This window comes from Crocodylus siamensis, chromosome 4 (assembly GCF_052110815.1).
Source record: "Crocodylus siamensis isolate JL-2025a chromosome 4, ASM5211081v1, whole genome shotgun sequence".
Classification (NCBI taxonomy): Eukaryota; Metazoa; Chordata; order Crocodylia; family Crocodylidae; genus Crocodylus; species Crocodylus siamensis.
The window spans coordinates 92,275,299-92,302,652 of record NC_143398.1 but is presented as its reverse complement, the minus strand read 5'-3'; the positions used below and the strand labels follow the sequence as shown (position 1 = coordinate 92,302,652).

Here is a 27,354-nt window from a genome sequence, read left to right as displayed (position 1 = left end):
TCATCATCCTATATAGGGTGGAAATATGCCCCGAGCTTTACAGACAGCATTTCTGCACCCCTAAGAAGCAGGATGAAAAACATCCCAGGATCCTGGCCTAGATACTGAGACACCATAGGACACTGGATCCAACCTAACGGAAAGACTGTGGGAAGTCATAGAGATTTTTATACTTAAACAGTTTCTGAAAGACCTGTATGAGGAGACGCACAGTTGGGTGAGGTGGCACCAACCACAGAACATGGAGCAAGTGCTAAAACTCACTGAGGTCTTAACTGCAGAAAAAGTTGGAGCAAAAGGAAAGAATACTAAGCTGGGGCTGATGGTGAAGAAACTGGAGAATGGAAGGAGTGTACCATGGTTTGGGAAGCCACTAGTGGAATGCAGAGTGATATGCTTTAGGTGCGGGGGCTCTGGCCACATATCCTGACAGTGCCTTAAAAGGCTGGGGACTGATGGCCCTGGGAATGGGAGCCTGAGATGGAGAGGTGAAGGAGCGTAGAACCAGACAGAGCATGAAGAACAGATGGATTGTAGCTTCAAATGACTTAACAGAGCAAGCAGGGTCCCAAAACCAGCGGCAAGTCAGGGTTGGCTCTGTGATCATACCTGACTTCCTCGATTTGGGATGTGCACAGACTGTGATTTGTGAGGGAGTAATTGAATCTCAGGTGGGTGAGCCGGATACAGACATAAGCATACACGGGGAATCGTACACATACCCCAGGCAAAGGCTAATGCTGACTGTAATGAACAGGTCCGAAGAGATGTTAGTGGATTTTGCATGGACTCTACCTTGCCCTATGCTATTGGGGTGATGCTGGCCGTATTTTTACAAGGCCCTAGATCAAGCTGGGGGCCAAAGGGGGCAGAGAGTTCCAGGACCAGAGAGAGAAAAGGATTAGAAGACAGCTTCCATGGAGAGGGGTTGCACCCCAGGACCAAGGGGGCAGTTACCCTGGCATCAATTTGAAGGAGATAATTGGGAAAAACATCAGGGAAGAACAAGCAGCAGAATCAGCCTTCCGACAGGTGTTCAAAGAGTACATTGCCAAACCAGAGGGGGTGATAGAATGGCCGTAGCTACTGGCAAGTTATCCTCACTTTGAGGTAAGAGCTGGTTAGATGGATTACCGGGGTGGGTATTCCCCAGGAGATACTCTCTGATCAGGGCACAACTTTTATGTCCAGAGTACTCGGAGATGTTTGTGAGGCTTTTAAGATCTGTCACCTAAGAATATTGGTGTACCACCCGCATACCGATGATCTGGTCAAAAGATTCAATCGGACATTGAAAGCTATGATCAAGAAGAGTATGCAAGGAGACACTAAGAAGTAGGAGCTATGTCTTTCCCCTCTTATGTTCGCAGTCTGGGAGGTACCCCAAGCTTCCTTGCGTTGTTCTCCCTTTGAAATGATTTACGACATAAGCCACAGGGTCAACTTCATATTGTTTGTGAGGGTTGGAAGGAGAGTGAGCCTGGGAAGGGAAAGGGCTCTTGCCAGGTTAGAGAGTTGCATGAACAGCTTGAGAAAGTGAGACAGATCACCCAAGATTATTTAGAGAAGTCAAGCCAGTCAGAAGTAGAGGTACGATGAGGGCACCTGAAGGAGAGAATTGCAGGAAGATAATTTGATTTTAGTCATGCTGCTGGATTGCACCAGTAAGTTGGTCTCCAAGTGGCAGGGTCCTTTCAGGATACAGAGGAGGGCAGGCCCTATGAACAACGAAGTGGACCAGCCAGGGCAGTGAAAGGTTAAACAGATTTATCATGTGAATCTGTTAAAGAAATGGGAAGACCATGAAAATTACTCGATAGACCCCAGAGAGGTAGAAGAAGAATGGTCTCTAGGGGCTAGAGATTCCCAAGAAGTGGGTAACCCAGTCCCCATGATTGGGACACAGGTACCCAGAGGAGGGAGGGAACAACTGGAATAGCTGGCAAGAAGATTTAAAGATATATTTACAGAAGTGCCAGGCTTAAAGGGACTTGCCACCAGATTAAACTAGCCCAGGGCAAGTGGTGAGGGAATGCTGGAGCAGTTTCCCCAGGCCCTATACGTACCAGTGTGGTGGGAATTAGAACAAATGGTAGCCTGGGGCATCATTGAGGAATCACAGAGCCCCTAGAGAAGTCCCCTTGTGGTGGTACCAAAACACAATGGGGCCATCCAACTCTGTCAGTTTTAGGAAGGTAAACACCATCTCCTTGTTCAGTGCTTTTCTAGTGCTAACATAGAAGAAATGCTAGAGGGGATAGAGCAGGCCGAATTCATCTCGACGCTAAATTTGACAAAAGGCTACTGGCAGATGCCCCTGTCATCTGAGGACAAAGAGAAGACTGCATTTGAAACCCCCTGAGGCCTATACCAGTTCATGCACGTGCCCTTCGGTTTGCATGGGGCTGCCTCATTCTAAAGGTTAATGGACAAGAATAATTAGCCCATTAAGAATATGCAGTGGAACATAGCCCATCAAGAATATGTGGCCGAAAACTCTACACTGAGCTGGGCTTTGGTCCTACAACCCTTTTGTTTCTCTATAGAGCACCAACCTGGATGGCTAACCATTGCTGCCAACTTCCTCTTAAGACTGAAAGATGTTTGATAGCCAGTGGTGACGGAAATGGATAAGGAGAACTGTGCTGGAGTACTATGTCCAGTTTTGGGCACTGCACTTCAAGAGGGACACGGAGAATCTGGAGAGGGTTCAGAGGAGGACCACTTGCATGATTAGTGCTCTCTGTGAAAGACCCTGTGAGGGGAGGTTGAGGGATCTGGATGTCTTCAGCCTTTACAAAAGATGGCTAAGGGGTGACCTTGTAGTCACCTGGAAGTTTATCAGGGGAGGACAGCAGGGAATTGGGGATGTGCTATTTACCAGAGCGCCTCAGGGAGTAACCAGGAATAATGGGTGGAAACTAGTGGAGAGTAGATTTAAGTTAGACATTAGGAAGACATTTTTTTACAGTAAGAGTGGCCAGAGTCTGGAGTGGGCTTCCAAGAGAGGTGGTGCTATCATCTAGCTTGGAGGTCTTCAAGAGGAGGCTTGACAGTCACCTAGCTGGGGTGGTCTGACCTTGGTCTTCTTTCCTGCCAGGGACAGGGCGTCGGACACGATGATCCATTGGGTCCCTTCCAACTCTATAATCTATGAATCTATGAGAGTGATGGCCCAGCTGCAGCTAGGATTCCACAAAGTGATTTTTCACTAGGAGGAAGGTGTGTGACAGGGTGAGAAGTCCACTCTGTCATGCGCTGCCAAAAGAACAAAGAGAGATTTACCGTGCCAAAGAGCCTGACCCAGGAAAAAGCCATGCTGAGAGCCCTGCATGGTAATTAGCACAATCAGCTGGGAGAGCTGGCCGGACAGTGAATGGAATACTGCAGCTGGCCTCACAGCTGATCGGTGTGGGGATTTAAAAGGAAGCTGACTAGGCAGTTAGTGTCAATCAGAGTGGGGAAACTATCCCAGAGGAAACCTGAGTGAACATGGGGAGATGACTAAGGGGACTCAGGAGAGAGTCCTGAAGACTGACTTACCTGCAGAAGCAGGGAGACAAAACAGCTATGGCGTCCAAGTCCAGCAGGTGCAGGCAGCCAGTCCGGGGATCTAGAGGGAAGAAGAGATTTCAGTGCAGGGATTTAAAAGGAAGCTGACCAGGCAGTCGGTGTCATTAGGAGTGGGGAAACTACCTCAGAGGGAACCCGAGAGAACACGGGGAGACTATCACAAGGGATCAACCAAGGGGTCTCGAGAGAGTTCTGAAGACTGACTTACCTGCAGAAGTGGGTGTGGCGTCCAAGCCAGTGAGTCTGAATTCTGCGGGTGCAAGCAGCCATTCCAGGGATCTGGAGGGAAGAAGAGACGGAGCCAAGTGCTTATGTGAGCTTGGGGCATTGCCCTAATTTGACTCGACCCTGAAAGATAAAGGTTGGGATGAACTGCGAGATGTTTGGCTTGGGACCTGTGCAGGGAAGAATGGGGCAAGCGACCAAGGAAAAGAAACCGGTCACCTAGAGATGGATCAAGGAAGCCCAGGGACTGAGACTCGCACAATGGAGAACTGATGCAAGTGAAATCCTAACATCTGGTGGGTGTGGGCAGGATATGGGGATGGTGGAGCCCTGCGAAGTGGAACCAATCTTGTGAGTTACAGAACTAACGCCAACCTCATCTCACAGGAGTGTATTTACCTTTGATTTGTTCTTGTTTCCATCAAAGTCATGGCAGGTGAGTTTAAGGAGATTTTCTGGTCCAACATGAGAGGTGGCAGTTTTATTTTGGGAGGACTCAGTCAGTCTTCCACACTATGTAAACTGTTGTACTTTTTGTAGCTCTACCTTATAGCTTTACTTTGCATTTCACTAGGTGAGAAGCTGAGAATATGGCCATTTGGGTTTATATTGATAGACGTATATTTAAAATATCCATAATTTAATAATACATAGTCATAAATTAAAAAAAAACAAACCCAAACCAGATTTTTTTAGACAGATGTTTGTACCATCCCTGTGGACAACACTTCCCTGCCCCCTGCTACCTGCTGCCCTCCAAAACCAAACTATACATTGTAACTGTGTTTAATAATTGAGGAAATAACAGTAATACCAGCTACACTCCTAAAGACAAGCTGTTGTTTGGATAGTTTATTATATGCTATTTAAATTAGGACATAAATCAGCATTTACAGCTATTTGTTTATATGAAAGGAATGATCCTTTTGCTGCTTTTAAAGTAGAGCTTCAGTGACACCCAGTGGTTTGATGTTTTATTGCTGAAAGTTCATTTCTCATGAATATCTCAGAAGTTATTCTCTGGACATTTTTACAATTTTTACATTGAGTACTTCAATAGCATTGAGTTTTTGCCTAACCTTCAATAGAACAGCCCTTGAATCCACCTGAATCCAATTACTAGTTTATTTCAGTCTGTACTTAAGAATAAATCCATGCCTGTTAATAATAGTAAAGTAGCAGAGATATGAACATACTAGTACTGAAATCAGAAGCGACCTCATACCTATTTCTACTTTCCTATGCCAGTGTGGCTTATATTACACATGACATGGACTTTTCTTCCTGACTTCTGAAGAAACATTATCAGGCTAATAATAGAAGCAACCAGTTCTGTGAATTAACTGTATTTGGGGCCAATTTTTTTTCAGTACTTCGAAGTGAATGCAAGGGGAAAATATAGTTAAATACTGAGGTGTCATTCTGTAGAAATCAAGCTAAATAAAATTTTAGGAGAATTACTTAGGTCAAGAGAGAGGCCTGCATCTCTATGTTCTATTTCGAATAGTGGAGTGCAGTGTGTTCATCACTTCTTAAGAACTGTACAGTAATTTGTTGGTTTAGTCATAAAGAACTTATTCTCTCAGTGTTCAAATCAATGTATATTTTTCCATGAATTGGAATGATCAATTTCCTACTTCGTCCTTCCTTCCGTCTCTGGGATGTTGGGTGTCTAAGGAACCTCCTGTAGTGCTACATGTAACTAACTGTACAGAGGCTAGAAATTGATGTTCCCAAATGACGGGATATGTCCTAGCATGGCTGATCTGCTTTATTGGGTGAAACGCCCGTTGTCTGTTGATGCTGTGGGACCATGGGCAGCATGGTCTCCCAGGGCTTCAAGGGTCTGGTCTTGCACATCCTGGGAATTCCCACACAAAATTGGGCCCTTCAAGTCCTGGGAACACCTTTTTAGCAGAGACATACCCCTAGAAATCTGCATGCTAGCAACTGGTAGTGGTACAAAGGCTACTGTAGCACTACATGTATAACATGTACATTTTACTGGTTGCTTTATAATGTTTAATAGTAATTGGTTTTCCTCAATACAGGTTCTGGAATATTTATTATGGGCCAGTGTATGCATGGAATCATCAGTGCCACTTCTATCTGTACACTATTTGACATGGAGAACCACTCTTTACACAGCAGTTTGTCAGTGTTACTATGACTGCCGAGCCAGCATCCATGGAGAGGTAGCCTTATTTATCACTCTTACACTTGAATTTTCAATCAAATGACAAAAGGATTAATTATTTCAATATTCAGTCTCCACACTGCCTATGCCTCTGTTTCTTCCCGTAGCCTCTGCTCCCTGCAGCCTTTGTCCCCTGCCTGCCTGCCTCTCTTAGCTGCTGCCCCCTGCCCACCTTCATCCTCTGTTCCTTCCTATCTCCTGCTGCTTACTGTCAGACATGGCTCGGACTCCGTTCCCTTTTGTGCATGAAGCATGTGTGGTTTTGGCCACAGGATACTGCTCATAGTCAGGCAGGGGCTGGTGCTCCTATGTGCTCTGTGCGTGGAAGGAAATGGAGCCAGAGCCACAGCTGATGGTAAGTGGTAGAGGTGGCGGGGCAAGGGCTGCTAGGGGAAGGTGGAGTTGGGGGACAAGTGGTTGCTGGGCCCAGGGCTGGAGTTGGAGCCACAGCAGTTGCTGGCCCTGCTACCCACCTTTGTATTTGAATCCACAATGTGCTCCCCATGTTGAATTCAAGTAAATTTGGTAAATAGGCAACAAAATTTAAGATCAATATTATGGCTGTTGCCTTATTTACATAGATAAATTAGCTTTTTATTCACTTTTATTTTGTAAGGTATTTGCTCGTCGTGGTCTGAGTAAAATTGATGAACTAAAGCAACTGGAAAGTGCGAGTTCTTCACCACAAACTTCAGAAACAAAAAATGTATTTAGAGAGGCCACTATTAAGGTACAAACTTTTAATAGTTTATAAAAATTGCAGTGCAAAAAGCAGAATAAGCAGAATATGTAATAGTTATTTACTCAGATACTTCTCTGATTCAGATGGCAGTAATGGTTTTCAAGCGGTCGGTATATGAATCCAGGAGAAAACCCAAAGGATATTTTCGACCAAAGTTAAGAGTTAATTTAAAAGAAGCACAACATGTAAGTTTAGAATTTTTATGACTCTCTTCCTTTTTATCTATTTATTATTTTTAAATATGTTACAGTTCATACGTGGGCACATAGCGTTCATTATTCAAAAACAATATTTTTCCCTTTTCTGCCTCATAGATAAATTATTAACTTTAATATTAAAATTAAACTCAGAAGCGTTTTGAGGGAGAAGACTCATAATAATTACTGTATGTACTCGAATTCAGGATGAGGTTTTCCCCCCGCTCACTTAGTACAGGGAAAATAAAACTCTGTCTTGGTTTCAAGTACCAGCCTGTGGCAGGCAGGGGTTCAACTCTGGCTTCAGGTCTCACTTGTTTGATGAGAAAGGGGGCCTGCAGTCAGGGGAGTGTGGGGGAGGCCAGAGTGTGGGAGGGGAAAGGGGGAGACCCTGTGTGTGTGGCTCGGGGAGAGCACTGGGGAGACCATACAGCCTCCCGCACCACAACTGCTCTCTGCCCACTTGTCTTCTGCTCCAGCTCTGGTCCTTCCAGCCTTGCTGGGAGCCACCACTGCTTCTCTGTGGCTAGCCTGGGTTAGGCTGGGGATGCCATTCCTGCTGACTGCCCTGGAAGGTAAGTGGTGGGGAGAGGAAGGGTGATAGGCACAGGCAAGGAAATGATGGGGACCAGAGGTGGGTGGGGGGCAGAGGGCAGGCACTGACATGAGGGTGCAGGCAGCAGGGTTTAGGTACTGGGTGGGGGGCAAACGGTAGGGGGAGATGGGGGAGCAAGGGAAGGGGGTCTTCCCCTTGTCCCTGCCTCTACTTTTCCTGTCATAGCAGTGTGGGGGGGACAAATTTAAGATCACCTTCCACTAGATTCTGTACATGGCAAATGATAACAGATTTATAATTTTCCATGTATAGAATCTAAGAATACATGGGGGGTTGTATTAAATACAAAGTCATTTTGCATGTGAGTAAATATGGTACTTTAATAGGAAATATAGTCCATATTGGATTATTTAGGGTTGGTTCTTGTTAGTGATTGTGTGAGTTACTTATGCAGGATAAATGGTTCTTGTAAAAGAGCAACAAGGCTACAGTATTTAAAAATAATCTAAATAATTAAAAAAACCTACCCTTGTTGAGTTCATCGCAGGTGTATGGCCCTTGAATATACCTCTCTTGTGTTTAATTACATTAAAGATTCAGTTCTACATCCAACAAAAGCTACAGCAGATTTTTGCATTTGCATTGCATAACTCTTCTGAAACCTTCTTAAATATATTTTTCAGAGATTGCTTGTGCCTCCACAGGATTTCATGGCCTAGAGAAATTAGTGCAAAGTATAAACTAGTCTTTGAGGGAGATAATTGTTTTTCCCAATTTGCACTTCATGGCCAACATTTTAACTGTCAGAGTCAAGTGATCCATTAGGAGAGGAATTACAAATTAGTTTAGTGAGGGAAGAATTTGTGCCCAAAAGCTTGCAAAGAGCAAGTTTTCCAACTAGCTAGTTGGTCTAATAAAAGATATCACATTTACCCAAAGAGCCTTGCCTATGTCCCCCTCTATGCGGCACTGGTCAGGCCGCAACTGGAGTACTGCATCCAGTTCTGGGTGCCACACTTCAAGAGGGATGTCGACAGCATGGAGAGGGTCCAGAGGAGGGCTGCTCGTATGATCAGGGGACAACAGGGCAGGCCCTATGAGGAGAGGCTATGGGACCTGAACCTGTTCAGCCTCCAAAAGAGAAGGCTGAGTGGGGATCTTGTGGCCTGTTATAAACTAGTCAGGGGGGATCAGCAGGCATTGGGGGAGTCCCTGTTCCCCCGAGCACCGCCAGGAGTGACCAGGAATAACGATCACAAGCTGGCAGAGGGTAGGTTTAGGTTAGCTATCAGGAGACGCTACTTCACAGTCAGGGTGGCTAGGGTCTGGAACCAACTTCCAAGAGAAGTGGTGCAGGCTCCTACCCTGGGGGTCTTTAAGAGGAGGTTAGATGAACATCTTGCTGGGGTCGTTTGACCCCAGTATTCTTTCCTGCCATGGCAGGGGGTTGGACTAGATGATCTGCTCATGTCCCTTCCGACCCTAGAAACTATGAAACTATGTCCTTAGATGAACACGACTACAAGCAACAACCCTACATTGGTTTAGAAAAACACTTATTTATTTTTTTGCATACTTGCTTTCTTTGGACAGCATCCAGACCCAATTTATTAACTTTAGTAACTACATTTATTTTCATACTGTTATATTCATAATGATTCTTCCATGTAACTTGGACAGTTACTCTTGCTTTTATGTCAAAAGGTCATTGAATTCAAGACCTTTCCTAAAGGCAAGATTCTCTGTAGCTGGTGCAAAGAGGAGCAGAAAAGTCCCTTATACTCCAGTCATTATTTACTTCAAGAAGAGCAGATGGTAGTTCTGCTGCTTACCTTACGATGTCAACTGCGATTCAGGCAAATTTATTTCTTGCTACAGCCCAGTAGGAGCTCTGATACTAGAAGCCACTGAGGAGTGGTGCTAACTGCCACCCTCTCCATATGTTTCCTTGCTTATCAATATTTCCATGTATTGGGTTTCTTTAGCACCTCATAGCCCTTTCTATGGTAAGAGAGATTGCAGTCATTTTGCAGACTCTTCTGATGGAGGGCTTTATGCTCTGAACCTATGTTAGAGCTTATACTGTCATAACTGTAATTTTTCATTTTATGAATGCAGTTCTTGCTTTTGGCGAACACTACATCATCAAAGACCATGGTTAAATGTTACAGTAGCAACCTTTAGATGGGATGACAGAAAACGGTCCTTTCAATCTGAATAAGACCTTCAAGGCCAAAGTTAGAAATCTCATTGCATCTTTTAAAAGAGAAAGGGCAAAACTCCTGTATCTTTGTTGACATTTATAATAGTAGATTCAAACATACAGAGCTGAGAGAATGGTTGCTAAGATGTGTTAGCACATCATCATTAAGTACTGGGGAATAATCTATAATCTGGGTCTAAAAGCACCGTATAGGGTAAAAACCCCAAATTAATTCAGAGTTAAAATGAATTCTTTTTGGTGTTAAATAATCTTCTATTAAACATTAATAACACACACAACTCATTATTTCTTCTATACTAATAGAAAAAGATCTGTAATGAATATTAATCATTATTAAAATTGCATACAGATCTTAAGAGAACATTATGAATGTATGGGAGTATTCATTTGATGTTGTTTGTTTAATAGCAAACCTGTAAATCACATTGTCAATGATATATATAATGCATTAGTATTAAAGCATATGAAGAGCCTTAATGTCAAATACCTGGTAATTTTAGTTACAAATACTATAATCCTAAGCTACAGTGTAGATGGCATAATACAGCTGATCCAAAATTCACTCATCTGAAATTCCATATTACCCAAAACAAGGTCCTAACCCTAAGTGTTTTCAGTTAGGTATACATTGCATATGTAAAGACTACCAGCTAAATTTTCTAAGGCTATTGAGCTCAGTAAAAGTTAGGTGCTTTTAAGTCATGGCCTTCTAGTCCTAATAAACCAGCAGATTTTCATGAAGCCTGTGTGGTCTCCAGTTGGGGTTTTGACTCTGGTGGCTTGCTATCAGAGTCAGGGCATAGCTGAGTTAATAATGCAACTCTGAAAGGTTTTGCGTAACTGTACAGTACCTGGCATTATTGAATATCTGGCTTTAAAAATGACTGACTGTTAGTAATTAAGTGTTTTGTTTTGTTTTGTTTTGTTTTTTTATATATATAACTATGTTACAATATGATTTTTGTTTCCACCACTTGCTATGCCTATTTTCTTGGCCCTAGGAAGAAGAGGTATTGTGTTTTTATATTTTTTTTTAAATGCTTTTATAAATTTAGATTATTTTTGCACTTAATTTATACTGGAAAATGAACATTGGCAAATCAGTTTTACTTTAGTTTGTATAATTTTTTCCTTTGTAATTTGCCTTGAAAATAGTACATTTTAAAATACTGTTATTACTACCAAGTTGAGCTCTACCTCCACTCCTGTTCTTCAAGTTATTTATGTACTTATTTAAATGGCACTAGCATTTTGAACTAAAATTTCCAAGGGCTATACATCAATGTAGGATTGTATTTTCATGAATTTGATTGCAGGATTGGGACTTCGGTCATTTCCCATGAACAGTGGAAAGAAAGATTAGGGAAATAATGTAATGAAAAGGTGTGTTTTAAATTAAAGATAATGTACTTTGGAAATATTAACCCTGTGGACATAATTATAAGGAATTTAACAGAAATATTTCTTCTGTTTGGAGCTGTCAACAATATGCACCCTTCCCAGAGCTTCTATATGCTATTTATTACCACCCTCCCTGTAAGAATGATTGCCTTTCTTTTGAAAGGATAAGTAGCTAAACTAATGAGTTGGCCTGGCTGAAAAGACGTGCATATATAATTTACTTTTAAGGAATCCAGCCTGTTATCATCTAGCCTAAATTCTGTTAGATCTGGCACAAATCATTCTCTCTTCAATCAGTTATACACCTAAGCTTGCCTGAATTAAAATGCCTAATTTGAAAGTTAAAATAAGAGATGTGGGTCCAATGCAGGAAGAAAATTCTGTAATACCATATTTACTGAAACAGAAGACATGTTATTTTTCTGTAAGTAGCATGGTGGAAAAAAGTCCCTAGTATTCTATTTGCATACAAGGAAACTCATTAAATACATTGTCAATTATTAAACTGCTGCCAAAAGCAATATGTACTCAGTAAATGGAAACCACCTATGAAGTTGATGAAATGCAGCCAACACTGAGCATGACTATAAAACACATGGTCCTTATGACAAAACATTCTGATGGGAACCTACCATGAGGAGACTCTTTTTATGGTGAGCCACTACATTGCATGTATTTTGACTTTCTCATCACTCCCACAGCAGAGCTGTGCCTTTCTCACCCATTTCCAATGATTCTTGTTTCTTCATCAGCCTAAAATGTCTGGTGAACATCACCGAACAGGGTCCCAAACAGTTCACCCAGAATCTCTGTGTTGTCCCCTCTCTGTCTGTTGCATATGATTAGTATGGCCCTGCCCTCCATGAGGTGGAGCAAGACCAGGTTGCCCTGTGCCTCACCTGTATACACATTTTTGTAGGATCTCAGGACTTGTGACAAGAACACCTGTTTCCAGTCATGAATAGGGGCTAATTAGCCATAGCTCCTTTATGGGGGAGCATTTGGAGTACACACATACCAAGCAGTGTTGAGCTGTGGGGTTACCATTGTTTGAACTACTTGTTGACTCTGCTGGGGCCCAGCCCAGTGAACTGTATGGTGTATCATGAGCCTTTTGGCTTTGGACTAACGTGATGCATCATATGTACTATATATAAATAGATACAGAAGTGCTTATGGACTGCCTTTGCTAAAATTCGCATCAGTTTAAAAAAAGATAAAATGCTTCAATTCTGAATGAACTAAATTTATGGGTACCTGTAGTAATTTGTCAACATGGTAAATTATTTTTATTTCAAGATCACTTCTGCCCATTACTTCCATGTGCTCAAAAAGGACAGGGTCCGACAGGAAGAGGGGAGGAGGGAGGGCAGTCACTTGACTCCCCCAGATTTATTTTCCCTGCTGTAGTGGTGAGAGGAAGAAAAATTCAAAGCAAATCTTCAATAATTTGATTCTATTCTTGGAAAATTCTAACTTATGTATATATTGTTCACATATAGAATCTAATTATTGGGAGGCGGGGTCATCTAATATTCAGGCCCTAGTGGCTGGATATTAGCCAGATTGGCTGGATTGGCTGCAAGGACTATCTGTCATGCAGCCCTGTTCCTTTCAACCAGTCAACAGTGAGGGGTGGTGGTGGCTGTCATATTGCCATGCTGGCAACCTTCTCTCCCCTCCCCCACGATGGGCTGCTGTGACTACAAGGACTGTTTGGCTTCCCAGAGGGAGCCAGCATTTTATTTTCAGTAATTTTTTTTCCAGGGAGCTCGCCAAAAGCATGGAGCCTGCGTTTTCTTGCAGGCCCCACCTGAAATCATGGTATCCGCAAAAATTGCAAAATTGAATTTGGTAGGTCCCTAATTATAGCCTATACTTTCCTCTATTAAACTTTTTTACTTAACTTATCATGGAGAGCTGTTTTGCAAGAACTGTTTCTTTTTATAATTCATTAGAAATATTAGAAGACTTAACAAGTACTTATCTCTTGTTTAGCTGCCATGGCCTCGTACTGTTACAGAACGGCTGCTGACAGAAATGTTTGATGGTACTTCAGCTCAGTTCCTTGCCATTATAGAAGCATTATCTGATAGTAATAGGCGATTGTTGCACACTGCACCATCTCTCCCTGAGGAACCTGAGATTCGTGATGTGATTTCAGAGCTTTTTTTTGCAGGCATGGAAATCCTTTCAGGTAATGGCATAAAAATATGTTTGTAAAGATCCCTGAACGTAAATGTTCCTTCCTTCTTCAAAATAAAAGAAATCACCTTTAGAAGTATATGTTTCAGTGACAATAACAATGCTAAAATCATTTAATAGAATAATTTTTGTCTTCAAAAAATCTGACATTAAGTACATAAAACTTTGAGTGAAATTTTGTTCTTTGTTATACTTGTGTAAACCTGGAGTAACTCCACATGCATCATATAACGCTTCTACCTTCTCTGCACAGGACAGCACAACAATGGTCTTTGTGATTAGCCAGGGTTAGAGCTACTGGATATGTTCTTACTTGTGTCCAGTCACTCCAACATAAATGTTGTAGAAAGCACTATGGTCAGTAATCTAACACATAAGCTGAAATACTAGGTGTCAGTGGGCTATATTGTAGTCGTGTACCTCATAGTGACTTACATCCCCTGAATACAACTTAATTCCCTATCCAGAGTCCATTTAGACAGGCTTCCCATGAGAAGAAATATACTTCACTGTTAAACAATATGTTTTATTGATGATCCTGTTTTAGAAAGCATGCACAAATCCACTAAAGATGGCATTAAGACTGTAACCAATGGCTCCATATTCTTCTTGGGATGTGTTGTGGATTTTGCATGAAAAACTTGTCATGAGGCTAGATCTTTAACAGCCAAATTTTAAATGAGTCATTATAACATGTCTGCCTATAAAATTTCAAAATAGTACCCGAGTCCCTGATTCTTGGATAGGACATGACATGGCTTAAAGTTTATTTTCATCTTTGGGTAGAAAGAATAGACTATTTTCTGTCCTTAGTCACACCCTTACATCCCAGTTGCCTAAGTGTAAACGAGTCGAGAATCTATGAAGGAATATTTATCAAATAAAACAGATGTTCAGTAATACAAGTGAATGGCCAAATTCTGCACTGCTTAACATTCTGTATCTCTTCATTTAGAACAATTGGGTTGTATGTAAGCAAGGACAGAACTAAAGCCATAGAGTGGAGGATGTTTTAGTAACAAAATAACATGTTCAGGGTAAACTGTACTTAAACTGTACATAACTGTTTTTACTTAAATAAAAAAATAGCAGATGAAATAAATTGTATAATGATCAATGATCTATATTAAAGGTGGAGGCAGCAGTACCAGTACACAAGACAGTACTTACGTTGACCCTTCTGGTGTAATAAATGCATCTGCAACTCTTCTGCAACTGATATTAACAGGTAAATTTGTTTAAGTTTTCAAAGTGCTTTGGACTCAATCACACGCATTCTATATATGCTGATTTCCATTCATATTACAAGTACTTGCATTGATACAGAGTTCACAAGTTTCTGCCTCCTAGTAAGATATATATGGAGCACTAAGGCATTTGGATCTGATAATTACATATAGATCCTATTTTAATTTATACTAGTGCTATTTCAAACATTACTGAAGTAATAGCTTGTAAATATGCAGGCATTATAATACTAATACAATCTTACCATTTTGAACTTAAATGGCATGCTCTTTCAGAAATCTTAAAATGTTTACACACACTAAGCTAAATTCTGATGTATTTATGAGATGTGTTTACGGGAGGCAAATAGATCAAAGTGCTCAAATGGTTCTACGCAACTACTCTTTTTTTTGTGGGGGTCAGGATGATATAGCCTTAAAAAACAAAAAACAAACCTGCAACCAAACACTAACCTAATACACCCAGCACCTTCTACCAAGGTAGTGCTTTGGTGCTTACTGATAATTTTGCACCCCTGGACTACTCCCTTCTGAATGTATAGCTAAAGACCATGTCTAGGATTTTAGGTAGTGCACGAAACTGCATTCTGCCTAGCTTCAGTTTCAGTGCTGTTGAGGGGGAAGGGAGCAGAAACTCCTTACTTTACTGTATGTGTGTTTGCATGCAAGAATGAAAAATGTTTACCCACCTTAGCACAAATTCAATGTTCTTAAAAGTAGTATTTTGTATATGTTGAGAGAGAGATTTGGTGAACTATGGTTGCATGTGTGTATACGCACTTTGAAGTCATTTTCTGAATCGTAGAATCAATGAGTCAGAAGGAACCTAGACAGATCATCTAGTCTGACCCCTGCCATGGGCAGGAAGAGGCACTGGGGGTGCCATGGGTGGGAGGGGTCATAAGACCCCAGCCAGGTGCCTATCCATTTTCCTCTTGAAGATCTCCAGGGAAGGTGAGAGCACCACCTCTCTGGGAAGCCTATTCCATGCTCTGGCCACCCTTACTGTGAAGTAGTTCTTTCTAATATCTAACCTAAACCTATCCTCCCTCAGCTTGTGGCCATTGTTCCTGGTGACTCCAAGGGGGGCCCTGGTGAACAGACTTTTCCAGAGTCCCTGCTGGTGGCCCCTGATAAGGTTGTAGGCAGCCACAAGATCCCCCCCCCTCAGTCTCCTCTTGCGGAAACTGAAGAGATTCAGGTCCCTCAGCCTCTCCTCATAGGGCTGGCCACAGAGGCCCCCAGCCATACAAGTGAAGTTGCTAGAAATAATAGCTAATCTGATTTGTGTTTAGAGGTGCCTAAAAATGACTGAGGTTGTATTTAGACATGGGGCATGTTCCCATGAGTGAGAATGTGCGATCTCTGGGGACAACTAGCAGAGGCACATTGCTGGTTGTCCCCAGGGAACACCTGTGCACAGGTGCTCTGATGTGTAGCAAGCTACCACAGGTGGGGTAGGAGAGGCTGGGGCTAGCAGTCTTGGGGGGCCTCCTGGGGCTCCAGCATGCGGAGTTTGGACAGGAGCTGGAGCATGGCTCTAGCTGGTTCTGGCTGGCTTTGGGTGGTTCAAGCTGCTGCCACAGGAGCTACCTTGTTTTTTTTGGGTTTTTTTGGTGTGTGTTTTTATTTGACACTGGGATCCCCCAGTGTCAAAAAAGCCCCACCACGCTGCAGACTGGTGAACACAGCACATGTGGTTTGCAGGGCCACAGAGAGGTCTGCGGTGCCGCAAACTGCGTGTGTGCACTCATGGGGACATGCCCATAGTGTATTTATGCATATGCTCTGGGGTGGGGTTTGGGGGTGTTTTAATTAGACTGGCTCCAGGAGAGCTGCCCAAATTAAAACACTGCAGCATCACATATATTCAGCGTCCCATGTTTCAAAATGGCCATGGGGCACTTTAAAGCTCACTCGATGAGTTTTAGTTAAAGCACCCCTGCCACCTTTTTGAAACACGGGACACTGAATATGTGTGATGCTGCACTGTTCTGGTGCATTCTAGTTAGACCGTTCCAGCAGACTCTCTGACATGTTCTAATTAGAGTATGTTGGAGCACGTGTATAGGCACCTCTATGTTCCAAAAAAGAACTTCAGTTTGGCCTTATACTCCAGCCAACACAATATGTAGTAGGTACCCAACTTTAGGCATTGCAGTCCATTTTGGATTGAAAGGATGTGTCTACATGAAATGCTGTGTTGCCATAGCAATGAGCTACAGCGACATAGTGTTGGCAGGCACGAACCGTGACTCATGCCAGGACTGCATAGCAATAACTGCTCAGTCTGTCGCATGTGTAGACACACCCAAAGTTTCCTAAGACAAATGCATGGATGATAGATCTATTAATAGCAATAAAACAAAATGGTCAGAGATTTATTCTCTGGCATCTCTAAATCAATAATGATGGATGCCAGGGAGGATAATGATCGGGGATAGATCACTCTACGATGTATACCCAGTTCATTGCTTCCCCCCTAAAGCATCTGCTTTGGCTAGTTTTGTAGCCTATTTGTTATGTTGTTTGTTGTTTGCTATGTTGTTTATTTTTTAAAAATAAAAACATATTTTCTTTTGCCACCTCTGTAGGGAAAAATGGTGTGTCTGGAGACGCTGCTGTACAATTTATAAAGTTAGCTTTTAGCTATGAAGAGTGGGATGCATTTGATTCCACTATTGGACTGGTTGTTAGTTTTCTTCAGGTAATCCAAATACATGGTACAGAACAAATGAAGGTATTAACATGCTTTTCTGTTTTGAAAATTAGTGGGGAAACTTGCATTGCTTTTTTTCTGTGTAAATTTGGTAGGATCAAGATGATCCAGTATGGAAGAAGGCAGAAATGGAACTCAGACTTCTTATTGCGATGCAACCAGTAGTGTCTGCCAGAAGATCTAAACATGGTCTTTCTGTTCAGGAAAATATCAGGGAAGTTGCAATGTCTCGTAATTCTGGAAGAAAAACAACTGCACTTCGAGGTGTGTGTTTACAGCTGGTAGTTTAATTGCATTTCAGCTTTATTTTTCAGCAATAAGCTGTGTTTTTTGCTATGGAAAAGTTATTTAATTTACATTTGTCTGCCACAATAGCCAGGAATTGAGAAATTACAGTGTACTGAACTGTGTCATATTTCCTTTTACTTGTCAAAACTTGACATACGGTCATTTCCCTTAAACATAAGACAGTCTGATTAATATTTCCAGACAGTTTTCCAAAAAAGGCACATGGATGCAAAGATACGTGACTTTATTTTGCCCTTTAATGTGGCTTACATATCTGAAATTTCTTGTCATTTAAACAAAAAGAACTTGTTAAATGGCACTGTCATAGAAATCTCTTCTGTCATCCACAAAATTGAATCTTGAAAACATTTTCATTTACAAAATGGTAATGTGTATTTTTCAGAGAAGGTGTGGAGGGAATGTGCTTTTCCATTATATTTACTGTGTTATATTGCCATCTGAAACAAATTGGTATAGATCCATTGAAGTCATTATGCTTTTATGAAGTGTATAATTGGTGATATTTTTTTGCTTTTACTTCTTGTTTTACTTTTTCTTCTTTTTCTGTATGGTTGACTTGTAGAAGGATCCTTAAAGCCTGGAGAGTCTACTGATGATCTTGTCATTTTGGCAACAACAGTGCTTTCCTGTGTATGCACATCTAAACAGGTATAATATAACTGTGGAGACTTTTTCTGAATGAAGAACTTAATATTGAATTGCTTTATGCAATTCCAGATTGGAGAAAGTGATTGTGTTGGCAAAATGTTAAAGACAACCCCCCACCCCAACCCTAAATGAAATTACTGAACTTGCATGAACTGTAATGAATATATCCAGGATTTATTTTTATTTGTTTTTATTTACTCTTTATTATGATTGGTGCTGTGTAGTTAAGCTACTTCTACTACTAAAATTATTTAATATGTATTAAGTCCATTTTGGACACCTAGTGAGTTTACTATAGCTTTCTGATAATCAAGGTCAGAAATCCAATTCCTTTTAGTGTATTACTTTTAGGGAAACACATGGCAGGAAGGGTAAAGGTCATGTGTCCTAATTAAACTGATTTTTAAAATGTATACATTTTTAAAATTCACTACAATTCATGTTGGTCGTATCCTTTATAAAAATATAAACTGTGACAAAATATACACTGGTTTACTTATTGTATTAACATATTTTGCTAGCATGTGTTTTTGCAGCTTCTGTCTCTTTTTTTTTCCCCAGAATTTCCAACCAGATAGAGAAATACTTGTCGATGTAATAATGTTTTTGTGGCAGAAGTGCAAAGTAGGAGTTCAGCGGATCCAGACAAGTGGAAGTGACTACTTAAAATACATCCACAAATACAAAGCTTATAAAGTATTCCTTTTTCATATCATGTTTCCTTTCATGTAAATGCATTCTATTATGGTTAACCTAAGATAAAATGTATTTCTGAAGTCTAAGTAGTACATTTCCTTTTTGATAAACATGCCTAAATCCTCAGTAGTTGCAAAAGGGAGTTGTGTGCTGAATTTGGATAAAAACATTTGTAGGAAATGTTCTTATGGGGGAGAGAAAAACCCTGTCATCCCATAATGCCTTTAAAATAGACAACAAAATAGTTTTGTTCCATTTCTCTGCTAAGGGAAAAGCTGTATAATTCAGGGAAGTCTCCCAAACACAAAGCATGAAAATAGCGGCAAGCTGGCAGTGCAAGGGCAGAGATTTGAAAGGAAAAGATCATTTAAAACCACTTGTGAACCATTTGTATCTCTGGATACTCCTGAGACTGGAAAAGCTCTCAGTGTAATGTAGGCCCCGGGGGTTCTTTATAAATTACTGGGATGTCTTACAGTCAGCAGTAGGGCCTGCAATCTCTACAGCATTGCCTCCTGTGGTTGTGTCCTGGCATATCCCCATGGCAACTTTAGTGAGAGCATCCTTAAAAAGCAGCTTTATATAGTTACTTTCTGCTGTGCCTGGGGTAGGCAAATTTTCTTCAAGCTGGGATTGGGGATTATATAGGCCTCTTTTACACAATTCCATCTCTTATACCTGGCATAAGTAGCTTAGTAAAGGAGGTTTGTCAGGTTGTGTAAGACTCACTCAGGGTCAGAACTAAAACTGGACATCGTGCTTCCATGACTTGTGCGCATGGCAGTTTATGATGGTTTTGTGTCCAAATTCTGTGTCCTTGATGGAATTTTCCGCTGAGCTTGCCCTGGTGATATGCACCATGTTGTCCAGTGGAGAACATTTACAAAATCAAAAAGAAAGAAAAGAAGCAGCAGCTTATGATTTCACGAACTGGATGAGGAATGAAGGAACAGCAAAAGGGCTCAATGTTGTACTTTAGAACACCAAAAGACAGTTGTATCACATAAATGATAAATTAATACTACTCTGTGGTCTAAAATTTTATAATTTCTCAGTTACATGGGACAGGAGATTCAAGGAACCTTTATTCTCTCTTGCTCCCATTTACACTAGTGCCAAATAGTTATAGTTCATTAACCGGGAACAGTTCTGCATGCATTTTTAAACATTTCTGAGTACAACCCCTCACCTCTTAACTATTTTAGGAATATATAAGTATGAATACTTTCAGATTAGGGTTTTCATACTGATTTACGGTTCTTTTTTATGTGTGTTCTCTTCAGTGGATTCATATCCATTGGATAATAAATGAAGTAATTCAGAACAGTAACATAGGAGACACTAACGCGATGCTAGCAGAGGTTACATTACGTCTGTCTGCAATATTGGAAAACATAGCTGATTGTGCAAATAAATCTGGGAAAAAAAATGGTAAAGTATTTAATGAGATAATGGGAGTATTAATGGAAGCAGATAATAAATATGCAATACATTTTCTAACCATTTTTCTTTTAAATCGGGTTTTAAACTGGTCTCCAGTATTCTGGCCATAGGATTTCAAGCTATGAATCTTATTTTTCATTCTTATTCTACAAGAATCATAAAGCAGAGTTAAGAGACTCAGTGAGTTAAATCCTAGCTCCGTAAGCAGAAATGTTATCATTAACTTCAGTAAGGAGAAATTTTCACTGAATGTGTTTAAAATACATGCCCTAATAGAACAATTGTGAACATTAATAATATTAGGAAATAATGCTACTCTATTATTCCTTTGAAATAGCATATAGTGCTAAACCATAAACCATAGAATGTGTTAGTGCTTTGGAAAAACATTTTTTCTTAATTTGATGAAAATCACACTGCAGTGATGAAAGTTGGGTGAAACTTTATTGAGGCTTCTAGCAGTTACAACCATTCTGCTTTCAAGGTAAATGTAAGAAAAAGGTTATTCTGCTTTTTCAAATAAGATAGCTAAAACAATAAGAGAAACAAACCATAATGCAGGCCTTATGCAAGTTTGGTTAGAAACAGGCCTTTGTGAGCTGAGGGGTTTTGCTTGATATTATTGGATGTAGATATGCCATTTTGTGATCAGAGATAGCAGGATGCCAGAGAAAAGCAGCCAAAAAACAGAACATATAGCAAATGAATGAGCAGCGAGAGAGGGAGGCTTTTTGGACATATAGGTGATTGGAAAGGAGCTTGGATCTGTAAGGAAAAGGAATGGCTTTCTTTTGTTGGGGAACAGGATTCTGTGTACATTCTTTATAATAAAACAAGTTTACGTTAAAGAAATTTCTGTCTCTTGCTGATTTCCTCTTCTTTTGGAAACAGTTAAGATCTTGAATATTAGTTTACCACTTAGGCCACAAATCGAAATACCAATACCTTTTAATGGAAAATTACTGTTTTATAAAAATTATCTTAATTCAGATATTTTTGAAATACCTGTATAAATTTCTTAAAAATCTGATGGTGAATCAGATAAAATTTGCTTTCAAGAATGAAAAATAAATATAAATATTACAGAGGCAGGGATTTTTTTGGGTGATATCTTTCATTGGACCAACTGTATATTTGGGATGAGCTTAGGTAAGTTTTTGAATGCAAAGCAGTCTTGTACAGGTCACTGTGGACCTTCATGGTTATGACATCCCTCTAACACTGCTATAAATATTACAGTAAGACTGTGAACTAAGGGTAGAAACAGACATCACTTTTCATGACCTTTGTGCCACCATAAATATTTTTCACAAAGCAAAATCAAATAGATGTCCAGATCCTTTGTCACACCACAAATGCTCAAGTTTGTGGCTGTGACAAAAGATAGTAATAATTTCTGCCACTTTATTGCAGTGGAAATCTTATTTACTTTATGATGGGAGTGTGGGCAACCCAGATCTGTGACCATTCTGTAGCCACCCTGGGTAGGAGCTGTCTATCTGGGTTTAAGGAGCTTGGTCCTCTGTACTCCAGGATTTTCTGCGCAGGATTGAGCCCCTTAAGTCCTTGGAGTGCCTGTTCACTGTTCAGCTTTTCCCACTTCCTGAGATGTTCCATGGGATTTCTAGGGCCGCATCTCTGGAAACGTGGCTCATGTCACCTGTTGTCCCACAAGATCAACAGGCAGGACAACAGATGACGTGTGTTTTACCAAATGAAACAAGTCAGCTGTGCCAGCACATCCCAGCACAGCTGCTCTGCTTCATTGGGCAATGTCTTTTTCTAGCCTTTATATGATTCCTTATGTTCATACACTTTGCCTGGCATTATCTAGTTTGAAAAATGATGCACATTTAAACTGACATATTTTTATTTGCCAAAGCATAATTCTAAAGGTAATTGTCCATCTTTATCTTTATCTCTTGGGTTAGAACCATAAAAAGTTGCACAATAATTGAAACAATGCAATTATTTCTCAAGGCCAGTACAAAATAACTGTATGTGGTTGCCAAAGTCTTCGGTTACTCATAGATTATTTAAGCAACACTGGTGTTATTAATTCAGTATAGTTGATTTTCATCTCTATTTTTTCTTATACAAAAGGAGAAAGAAATGAATCAGAATTACTGATAGAAACTCAAATCTTTGACATTCCTGAAATATTGAAGGTAAAATATATTCCTTTGCTATTGGCATAATATTTGTGAAAAGCATTTTCTTAAATGTTTTTCCACTTTGTAAACATCCTTTTAAAATTTAGCATTTTAGTTTTTTGAAGTTGAATTGTTTTTGTACAGTTGCATCAGTGCAAACATATTTCTTAAATCTTCATATGGAAACCCAGGAAATTTAGCCCTTTCTGACCTTTTATAGTCTCCTGTGATATGAATGTATTTTATGCTAAATCTAGTTTTTCCTTTATAGCATGTTTCTGCTTTCTCCACTATTTTTTTTTTTTGTGCTGTAGTCAAAGCAGGCATTAGCATTCTGGATGGATTTGCAAACCATGCTTTGGGTGCTTTTTCATATGCAACTGATTTTTGCATGTAGTAGTGTGATGGATGGGACTAGCCTTACAATGTTGAAAAGGGTTAATAACAGGATTCTTTTGGGGTCTTTAACAAATCTAACAAACATGATTTGATAGAATAGCTATTAGAAAAACTTTGCTTCATTTAGTGAGACCCTCTGTAATGAACTTAAATGATCATTTAAACATATGTAAGCCATGTGCAAATGAGACAACTTCACTGGAGCATTTGCTTTGTTTAGAGTACACTGTGTGAAGACCAACATACCACAGATATAAAAAGTACAACTGCACTTTCAGAATATATTGGTTTTTACACGGTGCACTCTAGGCCTGTGCAAAGCAGCTAGTATTTGCTTTGGATTTGGGTTTGGCTAATATGGGGACAGTGATTCAATTCGGTGATTTGAATCACTGTCTGAAATTGATTTGGCCGAATCTGATTTGGGGATTCAGCCACCGCTGAATCAGCCGAATCTCTGAATCAAACAGGTCCCAATCCCTGCCTGCTCTCCCAGCCCCGTCAATGGCTGCCCTACCTCGCCCCAGTGTCCTGACACTTAAAAACAAACAAAAAACCTCTTGCTGGGGGGGAGGGGAGGGGAGGGAGGGCAATCCCTGCTGCCCCCACTGCCCCATGCTGCATGGGGGGGGCTCTACCAAGAGCACCTAGAGGCCCTGACATCCACTGCAGCAACTGCAGCAGCTGGTGAGCGTGGAGGGTTTTTTTTTTTTGTTTTGCTTAAGTGTTGGTACACTTGGGCTGGGTGGGGCAGCCATTGACAGGGTTGAGAGAGCGGGGTAGGGATTGGGGGACGCTCAGGAGGGCTGGGGGGCAGGCAGGGGATGGGACCTGGCCATAGTCTCCACCATACTTACCGGCACAGAGCCCGGGTCCAGCTCTCTGTGGCAGTGAGCGGGGACTACCTGAATCCAAAGCTTTTCTGAATCTGAATCGATTTTGTAGGCTTTGAATTAATTCGGACCTTTTTATTGGGCTCCCAATTTGATTTGCATTTGGAGATTCAGCCGCTGAATCAGCCTGAATCTCCTCTGAATTGAATCAACAACCAAAGCTTCGCACTGCCCTAGTGTACACTAAATAAAGTAAAGACTTCAGTGAAGCTGTGTCTCATTTGCATGTTTTACATATGCTTAAATGCTAGATTTGTTTAAAAGATATTATTTATATATTTATTTAAAACAGAACTAGGAAGTTTCATTGAAACATTAAATCTGTGTAAATGGAACATGGGGCTTTCAGCACAAATCACCATAGGAAAAAAAGCTGTATTTTATTATACTGTGGTCTTTGAGAAACACTATCTCATGAGGTAGTTTTAGAGGCTGTTTTAATGTACAGACACATATGGCATGTCCAGATGAGCGCGGCTATGTGATGCTGCAAACACTTGCACTACATACCGCACAATCAGGTGTTCTCTGTGCTTCAAGGGTTTGCTGCCTGTGCGTGTGCTGCTCTCTCTTTGGGGGGGGTTTCCCGCAGGGATATCCAGGGGTCAAAAAAACCCACGGGGAAAAAAAAAATGGAACAACGCAGGCACAGGCAGCACACACTGCTGGAAAGCGGAGCTGGGCCGTCCGGAGCTGTGCTGCGGCTGCCAGCCAGGCTTTGCCTGGCAGGATTACCATTGCTGCAGGCTGGGGAGGACCCCAGGACCACAGGCAAGGCTGCTGGCCCCAGCCTCCCCTACCACCGCCAGGATAACTTGCCGCACACCAAACCATACATGTTCTCTGGGTGCAAGGTGTGCTGCTGCTAGTACTTGTCCCTGCATACTATTCCCTCCTCCAGTGCTGGGGAACCAAACATCTGTGCTCATCTGGACGTGGCCATAGGGTGCATATGCACCTTAATTTTGGAATATCCAAAATTTTAATGTGCTTGCCCTTGGAACCTTTATAATTTCTTAAGTTTTTGGATGGACGTTTGTAAAACTTTTTGTAGGAAATGCTGTGCATGAGGCTGAGACTTCTCCATTGTAAACTTATCTAGAAAAACTTTCCTTTTAAGTGAATATTTTTAGAAATTTCAGAATTTTTTTCTTCACTTGTGTTCTTGGTTTTTTGAGTTTTGTTTCTGAATATACATATTTATCCTTCACTAAAAATGGTTGAACTTTAAGTCTTTAAAATTAGCCTGTAAAAGAAGAATAGTTTCTATCCAGGGGACACGAGTGTCTTAATAACGACCAGTAATGACAGCTCTCTGGCCTTTATACCCTATACTGTAGCTTTCATTACTACTATAAGTTGATTGTATATAAATTCATTTCAGAAAAGTCCTGCAGAACAGTTGCATTTTGCTTATGAAAGTCTTGAAAAAGCAATTAATGGAATGAACATGTCTCGCCTAATGACCCTTTCACCGGATGGAAAATCAATATATGATCACTGTTGTACAAAGGTAAGGCATCAAAAGTATATATTAGAGCAAAATATATGAATAATGTTAGAAATTTTAGTTGCGTTCACTCTTTGAATTTCTCCTAATGTGTATTCTTCACCCTTTCCACCTGAAAAGGGTAGAAAATGATGATTTCCCTAGTGTAGATAGCACGTATTAGTCAATAAATTCTGATATCGCTATTTTGCTTTTGATTTTTGTAATGTATTTTTGTGACTTTTTTTCTTTGATTATAAGAGTCAGAAAACATATTATATGGTTCTTACCTGTATCTGTGTATTATGATTAATTTTTAATTTTGCTTTTGACTTGCAGAGAAAATTTAATTTCTTAGTATGATGTAGTCTTCTATACTTTGATGACAAGTTTCTGAAAATTCTTTAACATACTGAACAATCTAATAATTTTAAAAATAAATGTACTAAAATATTTGATGGAAATCAAGGTTTACTTAATTACTACTATTCTTTGATCAGATGGTTCCAAATGGTCAAAATCTACGTGATGCTTTAGCACATGACAGTGATAAAGCAGCCACAGGAAATCACTTTGTGATGGATTTACATTTAGAGCTCATTCAGGCTCAACATCGAATAGCTGTGAAGCTTTTTAAACTGACACAAGGTAAGGTGCAGTAAAGCTAAATAACTAATACAGATTGATTAGTCTGTGTTTTTATTATATTTTTGTAATTCAGCCTAAGTCATACAGTCCTAGCAGTGCTTGTTAAATACAGTAAATTGAGGGTACTTTGTACATTCCACATACAAAGAAAAAGGTGTGTTGATTTTAGCCCCAGATTATTAAACCCAAACAATCTTTAATCTGTATTTAGTTAAATCAGTGAGATTTACATTTTAGTATTTGGCTTCTAAGAAGTAATAGTATTACTTCTGTATTAGTAATAGTATTATAGCTGTAATGAAGCTCTTAACTGCTTTTAAAAGGGTGGGAGAAGAAAGCTTTGAGTGAGCCCATCTACTCCTGAAATTAATTCTAAGTAATAAACTCCAGCACATATTGTGCCACAGTTTATTGCTCCTGGGTGCTGCATTTGAATGAGCAGGTTGGAGCAGCCCCAGCTGGCAATGGGTCTGGGGGGTCAGCCTGTCAGACCAGGGCTGCTTCTACCAGGCACAGTGTGCTGTGGAGGGGCTGGCTGGGGCATGAGGTTGCTCCAGTGCAGGGCTAGCCAGCAGGTAGCCCCTGCACTGAAGCACCCTCATGCCCCAGCTAGCCAGGCCAGTGTCTACACATGTCCTGTAGCACAAGCTTTCTTTCTAGAGAAAGGGACTTAAATATTCTATTTTATAATAGTTCTATTCTGCTTTTACTTCTGTAAATACGCTTTTAGCTTTTTAAATTCAGCAAGCATACTACTCCCTCCTCCAGTGCTGCAGGTCCCCCAAATTAATTTTGTTTGGTCTCATTCTTGTTTTTTTTTTCCTTGTGTGGTTTTTTTTTTTTTTAAATGAAAGAGGCATTACAAAATTTATATCTCAGAATTCCCCTTGGAATTCTAGATCACACAAGATCCCTCTTTTATGATGAGTTGTTTAGCACTGCTAATAAGAGGGCTTCTAACAATCAGAAGGAAGGTTTGGAATGGCCTTGCTAAAACCCAGTGGGGGCAAAAAACCTGAATTGCTTTAAGACGAGTCTCAGTAAGTTTATGGAAGGGGTAGGGGTGTTCTTGGTAAAATAATACAATATAAGCATATCACATATAGGGATCTGAGTATTTGATATTATCACAAAGGGATCAAAAGGAAACTTTGTCTCTTTATGGGAGGTATCTGGATATCCATCCTTCAGGACTTCTGCCTGTTGGAAGGACTTCAGGACTTCAGTTGCTTGTAAGGACTAGGAAAAATGTTCTCCCCTGCTAGTGAATTATTGGCTTCTGGGTTTTTTTGGGAGGGGGTTGCTTTCGTCTGAAGCACCAGATATTTGCTATATCTAGAATTCAGAGTTTGACTTGGAGGCACTGGTTTTCGTAATGGTAATTGCAAGT

At 40.5% G+C, this 27,354-nt stretch overlaps 1 protein-coding gene across 1 annotated transcript in view; it reads left to right on the top strand.

Moving 5' to 3' along the window:
- The window catches only part of CFAP54 (cilia and flagella associated protein 54), a 247,897-nt gene that overhangs the window by 33,641 nt on the left and 186,902 nt on the right, over window positions 1-27,354 (top strand). The window contains exons 6-18 of the mRNA XM_090042868.1: window positions 5,850-5,993; window positions 6,612-6,725; window positions 6,821-6,922; window positions 13,114-13,312; window positions 14,453-14,548; window positions 17,162-17,274; window positions 17,382-17,550; window positions 18,158-18,243; window positions 18,805-18,939; window positions 20,223-20,370; window positions 22,486-22,550; window positions 25,212-25,340; window positions 25,817-25,964. Of these exons, the coding sequence (XP_089898994.1) occupies window positions 5,850-5,993; window positions 6,612-6,725; window positions 6,821-6,922; window positions 13,114-13,312; window positions 14,453-14,548; window positions 17,162-17,274; window positions 17,382-17,550; window positions 18,158-18,243; window positions 18,805-18,939; window positions 20,223-20,370; window positions 22,486-22,550; window positions 25,212-25,340; window positions 25,817-25,964 (1,648 nt within the window). The remainder of the gene's footprint in view (window positions 1-5,849; window positions 5,994-6,611; window positions 6,726-6,820; window positions 6,923-13,113; window positions 13,313-14,452; window positions 14,549-17,161; window positions 17,275-17,381; window positions 17,551-18,157; window positions 18,244-18,804; window positions 18,940-20,222; window positions 20,371-22,485; window positions 22,551-25,211; window positions 25,341-25,816; window positions 25,965-27,354) is intronic.